Below are 9,835 nucleotides of genomic sequence, written 5' to 3'. Positions count from 1 at the left end.
GTGCCCAAATATTTGATTTTTTAAATTCAAAGAAAATTAGAAAATTTTAATCACTATGCAAAGACAAGCAAAAATAGTTTCTTTCTTTCTTTCTTTCTTTCTTTCTTTCTTTCTTTCTTTCTTTCTTTCTTTCTTTCTTTCTTTCTACGCAGTTGCAGAATGTTTAGCGCACTTTGGGTATTGTCATTTACACTCCACACCAGTAGATGGTGAATTGCACCAGGGTTAGGGTTAACCCGCCGCCACTCCAACTCAAAGAAGGAAACAGTAAGCATGGCGCCGCTGTTCACCAGTTTATAGAACTGGACATAATTCAAGGTCAGGATATTAGTTTTCCTTATTATTTCCACTTTCGGGGTCACCAAGAAGTACAATGTTCCCGGAAGTGACCCGGTGTTTGAACACGTCGCCTCAGTCTCTGGCTCTGGTAGTTTTTGGTAGAAATGTGAAAGGACTGTCTGCACATGGAGCCAGCAGCTCCCTCCAAGCCCGCAGACTCTTCAGCATCAGCCGGGGTCTGGCAGGGAAAGTTCGCCCCAGAGTTGTACCCAAGGAGAGGTTCGAGATCCCCGGACTGCCGCCGGTCACGTACGGGGACAGGATGCACTTCGTTCCGGGGCTGTCGAAGCCCCCTAACCCCCGGTGGGAGAGAGACTATGAGGATCCCAGACACTACAGATCTCCTCTGAATGAGGAGATGCCGCTTTATAGAGAAAAGCCGTGTTTTATATTCAACCAGAGGACCAGCGCACTGGAAGGTAAAATGTTAACATTTCATCACATGTGATCTTATTCATTACTCATCGTTCCGGATGAGAAGACTGGTTAGTCCCATAACACACTGTGGTGTTGATGAGTCAGATACATGTCTGACCAGCAGATGGAGCCGTTGTGTGGTGTTTAATGCTTGGAGCATCAAAAACATGACTCCAGCTCCACTATCATATACATACTCGTCAAAGTTTGTAACACCTTCTTATTCAGTGGTTTTTTATTTATTTCCCACCATATTCTACATCATGGATTAATCCTGAAGACATCTGACCCATGAAAGACCACGTACAGAGTTATGTGATAAACAAAATAAACAAAATAATGTTAAACAAACCAGAAAAGCTTCGGATTCTTCATTGTACCCAGCCTTTTTCGTTGATGACAGCTTTGCACACTCTTGGTATTCTCTCATCAACGTCATGAAGTCATCACCTGGAATGATTTCAAACAGTCCTGAAAGGTTTCCCACAGGTGCTGAGCACTTATGGCCTGCTTTTCCTCCACTTTATGGTCCAACTCATCCCAAACCATCTCATTTGGGTTTAGATCAGAAGCCTGTGGGACTCAGGTCATGTGATGAAGGGGTCTGAGAGACTAGAAAAGCACTATATAAGTACTGGTCCATTTACCATTTACCACTCCATGTAGCCCTCCATCACTCTCCTGCTTGGTCAGGTTGCTCTGACACAGTCTGGAGGCATGCTTTGGTAGCTGTGCTAGTTAAATGATGAATAAATCACCATCAGTGTCACCATCAAAGCACCCAAACAGCACAACAATGTTTCCTCAGTTGTTTGGGGGAAATTAATTGTAAACAAATGTCATTAAATGCCTTTCTTTGGGGTACAGTTCTTATGCATACCAAAAATTATTGATAACACATTCACTACAAGACTTAAGATTTTGTCTTAAGAGTGTGATAGGCTGTACGCTAGGGCTGAACAATTTGTCGTTTTCAGATCGAAATCGCAATTTTAGACAATGCAATTTTGAGATCGCCAAAGCAGCAATTTTTTGCAGTGCTCCTGACTGACTCAGGATCTGTTGTGTCAAGTATTATACACATTCTCTTTTACAAATTTGTAGACAATCTATATGCTAAAAGTGCTGGTAAGCAGGTCAACAACACAAAGCCTCTGTTTAGGAGTAGAAGTTGGTGAAAAAAGATTATTTATTATCACTATTGATGATTGAAAAATCATGAACTGCAATATCTGCCAGAAAAATTAGATATTTTTCTAAAATCGTTTAGCCCTACATGTGAATATCCCAAAGCTTGATTTGAAGAAAATCGTGAATCGAATTGAAATCACAATATCTGCCAGAAAAATCGCAATTCAATCTTTTCTTAAAATCGTTCAGCCCTACTGTACGCTTTGCTTGACATGGTTTCTAGGGATTAAAGGGTTTTCATCTGTGTGTACCTCGTGTCTCTGAACAAGCACGTCCTGTTTAAAACCACACAGACATTTCTAACCCTGACCTGTGCCTGTCCTGCTGTCCCTCCCTGTCCATTAGGTGTACGTCAGGCTTTGTGGCTGACCAAGACCAAGCTGATCTCTGGACTGCCACCTCAGGTCCTCTCACTGGCTGAGAGCCCAGCCAATCAGATCCCTGATCAGGATGAACGTGTGACAAACGCAATCAAACACGCACGCTTCTGGGACACGACTGAAATACGACCAGACAAAGAGATTTACAGGTAGCTTCTGCTCTGCAGTTTCTTCAGAGTGTTTGAAGAATGTATCTGTTTTATCTTTTCTGCAGTGCTCCAAAATACTACTTCCTGTTTGATGGCGAACAAGAATTCACCTCGCAAACAACGTTGAGCTTAGTTATATGCATTTATTAAGATGGCTATGGGAAAGTCCTGGGATGTAAAGCATGTAGTGGATGGTGTTCATTTGTCTCTCCTTTGGGCTTTATGCAGGCTGAATCCAATAGTAGTGGCTGTCCCAGAAGCCACTAAAGATCGCTAAATGACGCCTTCACCTACTTTGCAAAATAAATGATTTGCATGTAATTGTGCCAGACACTGTAGGAGAGAGGAATGACATGGGAGAGACAGACAGCAGGTTAAAAAACACACTATAAATATATTTAGAACTACAAATTAACTTTCTTCAGTCAACTCTTTTTTTTTTTTTGAAATGTCCAAATATCAACCCTCCTCCTTTATCCGGGCTGGGGACCAGCAGCAGTGATCCAAATAAACACGCACATGTGTGATTTATTTGATTGCAGCCCTCTGCTCTGGGTGCCGCAGGAGGAGGAGACTGCTGTGAGTGAGGAGGACTTTCAGGGTGCGTCTTAATGCGTACATTTTTGTGCCTCCTCTCTCCTCTCTCCTCTCTCCTCCGCGTTAGCGGAAGTACTTTCTCAGTCGCCATTTTGAAGACTGTCCCAAAGTGCTGATTGTGCTCGGAGGAGAGAGGAGGGAGGAGACTGATAGGAGGAGCTATGAACGAGGAAACACGAGAGCCAGCTTTGAGGAAGTCTTTTCACTGACAGACACGCCCCCATTTGGAATACCCCTCTCTGATTGGACGCTGCAGCGGCTCAGGCTTTACATGAAACTTCACAAACACAGCAGGGTTTAATGAGAGAAAAGACAAGCTGAGGACAGGCACAGACGATTGTCCAGAAACGAGTTATAAATCTGGGATCGAAAAGTGAGTTCAAAGCACAAAATACTGAACAGAACCATCATCACATCAAATCTAGTAAATATCCCCCCCTCCACACCTGTCCTGCTGTGCCCCTGGCCTTGTGTGGCACATGAACCATGCACATGCTGCAAACTGTAAAACAAAGAAATAAAAGGAAAATTTGACACATGCCCTGAGCTGAGACAGGTAAACTGAGCGGTTCAGATTTTTCATAAACCTTTCCACCTCTGTTGTTGACTAACAGTCGTAGGGATGTTGATCCATGCAGCTCAAACAAACAAACAAACAAACAAACAAACAAACATACATAACAACAGTGTTTATCTGTGCTCCTTCCTCAGCAACACTTTACTCTTCAACCTGCTCCATCTGTGTGCCACGCTCCAGCCCAGCCACCCCAACCTTGGAAGGAGAATTCAGGCAGAGAGATACTCGCTGGCAGCAACATGGGAAAGAGGTAGAACATCCCCTTCTTCCCTCCTCTTTGACCTGAGGCTGATAAAAGGGTGCCCTGTTGAGCTGCCCATGTGTTCACACATGGCCTTATTTTTTGTGTGGTGTGCTTGTCAGTATGTACACAAAGTAAACAACGGTGATGAAACATTTTCAAAGACAGAATACGTTCATATCCTTACTGGAATCATCGTCTTCTGGTGTTTAATAAAATCTACTGGGCCTGGAATCTATTTTCTGGGGACCATGAGCATTTTTGTGTCATTAAAACTAGACCCCAGCCTACAGTTAGTGAGAGAGCTCAGTCTAACATTTAATCCTGGACCTACTGGAGCTGTACCACAAAAACCACTGAAAGAAAGCGGCTCAGAGCCACCTGAGAGTGCCCGAGCTGTCCATACCTGCCTGATTTCTTTCCATTTCTTTTCTTCCAGGCGAGGATCTCTTCCAGATCAGAGGTAGAAATGGTCTACTCCTTAACTCCATGGATCCTCTCCCTGAGGTTTCTGTCAAACAGGAAGTCCGTGACACACGGGAACACGTCCTGGAAACCTTTTACCCCGTGTCTCCTACCATCGACCTGCAGGAAGTTCACGTCTATAAGGACGACTTAAACTGCACAGGCAGGAGGACGCCACAGTTTCATGTTTTTGTCACATAATCATGATCTGATCTTCACTCCTGTGTTTTAGATAAAGAGCGTCCAGGTGTCAGGCCTTCTTTAAGGTATTTCCATTTTTCCTCTCAGGTTTCAGAGACGACTACCTGTATCAGCACGCCCATACACTTTACTTCTCAGAGGGAGCCCCTGACAGCTCGAAACTCCAGCCAGAGCAGCTCAGAGCTAAAATGATCATGTTCGCTTTTGGAAACGCTCTGGCCCGAGCACACAAACAATACGGGGTGAGAAACATGGCTCCACGTTCATGGAGCAATCCTGCATCAGACATTTACAGAGAGTCACAGAGAGGGTGATGTTATTCTGCTGGATAACCAGTGGCTGATCCAAACTCTCCCTGCTCTCTGTCTGTCCTGCTTCCTTTTCACTGCTGTGTGTGTGTGTGTGTGTGTGTGTGTGTCCCTGTGTGTGTCCCTGTGTGTGTGTCCCTGTGTGTGTGTCCCTGTGTGTGTCCCTGTGTGTGTGTGTCACTGTGTGTGTGTGTGTGTGTGTGTCCCTGTGTGTGTCCCTGTGTGTGTGTCCCTGTGTGTGTGTCCCTGTGTGTGTCCCTGTGTGTGTGTGTCCCTGTGTCCCTGTGTGTGTGTGTCCCTGTGTGTGTGTCCCTGTATGTGTGTGTACCTGTCTGTGTGTGTGTGTGTCCTTGTGTGTGTGTTTCAGCCTCAGCCCCAGCAGTTACTGGAGAAGCCCATAACGGTGCAGGCTGTGGGAACCAACGGTAGAATATTCCACTTCCTGGTGTTCCAGCTGAACACCACGGATCTGTCGGGAGACGACGGCATCAAGAACCAGGTCCTTCAGTCTTTATTATAAACTGTTGCATTAGGTCTCTGCGTGTTTTGTCAGGTATTGGTTACAGGTGTGTCTGCACCACTGAGTCACATGAAGTGAGGAACACCTTTTGCAGGACGTGTTAAAAGACTCTTTTAAATTACGTCACATTTGTTAGAACCATTGAGGCACTGTGAAGTTGGTTTGTACTTCCTGCAGGTTTCCTCTTAAGAGTATTTTTATTCAGCATCATAAAGTAAGATATTTCAAGCATCAGAAAAAATAATCTCACTCAAAAAAAGAAAGTTTCTGTTTGATTTAAAGTTCCCAAAGGAAGTTAGCTAACACTGACTGTGTGAAAGAGTCTGTTCTGCTGTTCACTCACAGTTTTCCTCATGCTGCTAACCTTAACCCTACCCTCAGGTTTGGATGGATGGAGATAACGAGCTCTATGACTTTGCAAAAGCCCGACCTCTAATCAAGAAGAAACAAGTGAAGGTACGATCAATTCAGGTCATAAATGTGTGTGTTTGTGGCCAATGTTACTTCTTACTTCAAGCATGCTATGAAACCAGACAGCGTGTTGAAACGGGGGCCTCATACAGCTCTGAACAGCCCTCTCTGCCTCTGTGCACATGGTGTGGTGCTTCAGGCTGGGTGTGTTATAGCCACTAAGGCTGCAGCTGCAGGGTCTATCTGACTGTATCATAACTGTTGTTGATTTTTGCTCATTTTAGAAACGACATGAACCCGCTGAGTCATGTCCCTCAGGTGTACTCTATACCAGGAGGAAAACAGGAACTGAGTTGTGAAGTGGCATCAGCCTCTCACTTGATTTCTAAATGAGAGTCAAAGTTGTTGAGTTAGCTCTGAAACTGACTCTTTTAGCTGGTTAATGGGGATTTCTGGGGAGGCACAAACACCCTGGTTTAGTTTGAAGCACAAAATTATAAGAACAGATTAAACAGCCACTGTTTGAGTTCGTAGATAAGGAACTCATCAAGAGAAGAATGAAGGAAGAATAAAAACTTGCGCTTTGAGGTGAGTTGTTGAGAAAGTCACTGCACTGAAACCAGTGCTTTAGGAAATTACACACACAGGCACACACACACAGGCACACACACACAGGCACACACACACAGGCACACACACACACACACACTGTGTGTGTGTGTGTGTGTGCTTTCCTTGTAGAGATTTTGGATTTGTGTTACCTTTAGGTCTGTGTTGAACATTTTATGAGTTTGAAGTGCTGTGCTGAAATGACTGAGTTCAGGGCACATACCTTTAGACCCTACAGTCTTCCACTAATTCAAGCTCTGTCTGTCAGAGGGGCTCTTGACGCTCTGCCTCTCGTCTCTCCACAGTTACCAGCTGGACTGTATGGATACAAGTCAGAAATATTCACCAAGTTCCTGGCCTTGTACCTGCATGGAGCTGTGTAGGATTATCTACAGACAGAGTGAGGACCAAAAACTAAAATGAATGTTTCCTCCATTTTCCTTTTTTAAGAAGAAGAAACGTGATGTTTGTTCCTGCTCCCGTTGGTCAAAGAAAGAGGATTTATTAAAGTTTTGTTTTCTTTTATTTATTTTTCTTTTTGTTTTGACTTTGCTGTACAGCTCTGAGTGAGGCAGGACAGGCACAGGAGCAACATAAACCTGCGCTTTATCACATTGTCTCAATTGGATGATGTTTCTGAAGAAACCTGTTGAAGTTCTGAAATAAATATAAACTAAGGCTGAAGAACTACATTAGATTCCTCTTTTATTATTATCATTATTATTATTGTTTTATTTTATTTGTATTATTATTATTATGAAATGTGATTATGAATAAACAGTTAGACAAAGTCAGAATTCTCTGTTCCATTTGCACATTAATGCGTTTTTTACTGCTAATTTTGCTCAGTAACTGGACGGATACAGCTGGATGAGATGCTGATCACAGATCAGTGACAAACTGTTTTGATAGGCTCAAATCTGAAAGTTGAGATCAGTGATTAGAAACATGAGGTCTGAACCTTATGTATTCATTTTTCCAAATATGACACAACACAAAACGCATAATAAAAATGCACTCCTAAAATCTTATGCAGATGACTTGTTCTATGGACAAAGTCATGAAAAAGTTTCAAAGTCATGGCCGTAGTTACCATCACGGCACCTTCAATCAAATCCAGAGCTTGATGTAAGACGTTTTGTAATCCTATGAAGCTGATTATGTTATGACAATGAATGAATAGCTGGACAGTAGGCCTCCACAATGTCATCATGGCTTTTCTCACCCTATTCTCCAGGACTTCAGAGGATGCTGCATGAATATGCTGTCTCCAAGGAAATTTCCTGGTTCAAACCAGATGTATTGGTCAGATTTCCTCTGTGTCGAGTCTTGGTTCAGATTGCTGTGCATCAGCAGCTCCTCTCACAGATCATATTGTTAAGATAACATTTTAAACACTTGGGGCTCTAATTTCATAGACCAGGTGCAAGCGCAGGCGCACCTGCCCTGCGCCGGCCTTCGCCGCTCGGACAGGGCGTGACCGGCACACTTTGCAAGTTTCCTGCAGTGCCAAGAGAGGCGCCCTGAAGGCGCAGAGGAGCACAGAGCTGTGCTTCCACACCTCTCTCCGAGCAAATGGCAGAGAGGGAGGAGAAAAGCCGTGTATGGGTTTAACACAGCCGAGCGCTGTCTTCACCAATCAAATGAGCGCCTCTCCTCGCCTTTAACTGCCCTGCAGCCAAGGCAAAGCGTCTGATTGGTCTGACTGATCTCCAGCACCGCGGAAACAGTGCTGGTAGCGGAGACGGTCAGAGCCGCTGTCCTGCAGCAGGAGAATGGACAGCGGGGCGCATTGGAGGACATGAAGCGTGTCACCGTGTGGGCCAGCTCCCGGGACAGATTTAATCTGTTCCTTTGTCATTAATAGGAGTACAAAATGAAGAGACAGTTACACAGCTGGCTTATCCATTCAGAATACTTTTAATCCACCTGCACTCCTGGTTTGTCATCACCAAGCAGAACCTTTGGTGATATACTGTATACTCTCCCAGTGTCTCCGCCTCATCCTCCTTACAATAATGTACTCCATCTTTTTAGATCAGGTTAAAATTAAAGACTAAAACAGAGAAATATGGGACATCACGGGTAAATCCTGAGTGACATACATTTATTTTGTCTGTTTTTTACTTTGTCTTTTCTCTCCCTCTTTTCTTTGAATTAAATGAAATGAGAGAAGCCAGATATATACTCAGTATCAGATGTTAAGGCTGTTTATTGTTTAATTGTAAGATGTGCATCAAACTTCCAGCTGCCGTCAGGTTAACTTTCCATTATGACAAACGGCTTTAATCTGACATCAGATGTGACGGGACAGTTAATATTGATATAAATGTATATGCTGGTTCAGACATTAAATAGTGATTGCTGTGATTTTTGCATTAAAATGTGCCTGACACTCTGAGGCTTTGTTGACATGTGCGCCTGTCACCAAATTACAGCTGCGCAGGGTGCGCCCAAATCTAAAAATTATATTGGGTATGATGACTCATTATTCCATAAAATCCTAAATGCCAAATGGGTATTCTCCAATGATTTTTTTAACCTTTCTTTGTGAAAAAACAGCGACAACAAAAACAGCAGCATCAGCAAAACTTCAAGAAACTAAATGATCAAAGAAATGAACCACCACTTTATAATTAAACACAGACTCAACCGCTGAGTTAAAGCTGCCCCATGACCACAGCCCTATAATGTCTGTTTACTTAAAACCACCCTCTCATCAAGTGAGAGATGGTGGTTTTAATTATGTTTCTTTTGTAAGTATTTTGATTCTGTTGACTTTCTTTTTATTTTTCATTGATCAAATAAATAATAGTTTGACTCAAAAAATATATCTCAAATTCACAAATAGTTTGCTCTTCATCATCATGGGATGAAAGCAGGGCTGTTTGCTTTTGCAGGTTAAAGCAGGTAATTTGACTTTGTAACATAAGAGGAGAAATGTATTCTCTTCAGTCAAAAACTCTAATATTGACTCACTGGGTGCACTTGGGTACCCTTACCAGGTTCACCACAGTCCAGCTGGTTACCCATTTTAGCATATACCGCTGACCCCTAAGTATGAGGTTTTATGGGGCTGGCTATTAAAAGTATGCTGCAATAGAAAAGTATGGCCCGAAATCCTATATTACAAATCATTAGGGCATTTAGAATACAACGTAGGGACTCTCCATAACAAGTTTTTGTTAATACCATGCTTTATATTGCAACTTAAATATAATCATCAATCGGCCAAAATTTAACTTCAGTTTAATATAGGGTTAAATTCTGTAGCCTGACTATGGCTCCTTAACGTCATGTCAGTTTCCATCCCTGGTTATAGGTTTTACATCGCTATAAGTCAAGGCAGGACAGCAGCAGGAGAGGCCACTGTGACCAGCTTGAGCGGCTAGACCAATTCAATCCTGCAGGTGGCGATAACGCAACAAAT

General features: G+C 43.1%; 1 protein-coding gene across 1 annotated transcript; it reads left to right on the top strand.

The window, feature by feature from the left end:
• Positions 1-231: 231 nt before the first annotated feature.
• mrpl37 (mitochondrial ribosomal protein L37) lies at positions 232-7,108 on the top strand. Its single transcript, XM_074687796.1, has 8 exons — positions 232-758; positions 2,293-2,476; positions 3,785-3,900; positions 4,331-4,519; positions 4,645-4,799; positions 5,233-5,364; positions 5,767-5,841; positions 6,711-7,108. Exons 1-8 carry the CDS (start codon positions 374-376, stop codon positions 6,786-6,788), a joined length of 1,314 nt encoding a protein of 437 aa, XP_074543897.1. The 5' UTR covers positions 232-373; the 3' UTR covers positions 6,789-7,108.
• Positions 7,109-9,835: the final 2,727 nt, after the last annotated feature.

The sequence above is a fragment of the Halichoeres trimaculatus genome, unplaced genomic scaffold (assembly GCF_033239565.1).
Source record: "Halichoeres trimaculatus isolate MK-OKI-2021-1 unplaced genomic scaffold, fHalTri1.1 fHalTri1_scaffold_15, whole genome shotgun sequence".
Taxonomy (NCBI): Eukaryota; Metazoa; Chordata; class Actinopteri; order Labriformes; family Labridae; genus Halichoeres; species Halichoeres trimaculatus.
This window is presented reverse-complemented; position numbering and strand designations above follow the sequence as displayed.

What these genes read in the sequence shown, in the direction of transcription:
- mrpl37 (XM_074687796.1), top strand. Translation starts at nt 374, where the DNA reads ATGTTCCCGGAAGTGACCCGGTGTTTGAACACGTCGCCTCAGTCTCTG. An exon ending in CCAGACAAAGAGATTTACAG is followed by an intron (nt 2,477 to 3,784) that starts GTAGCTTCTGCT and finishes CTCCTTCCTCAG; the next exon opens with CAACACTTTACTCTTCAACC. An exon ending in GGACGACTTAAACTGCACAG is followed by an intron (nt 4,520 to 4,644) that starts GCAGGAGGACGC and finishes TTTTCCTCTCAG; the next exon opens with GTTTCAGAGACGACTACCTG.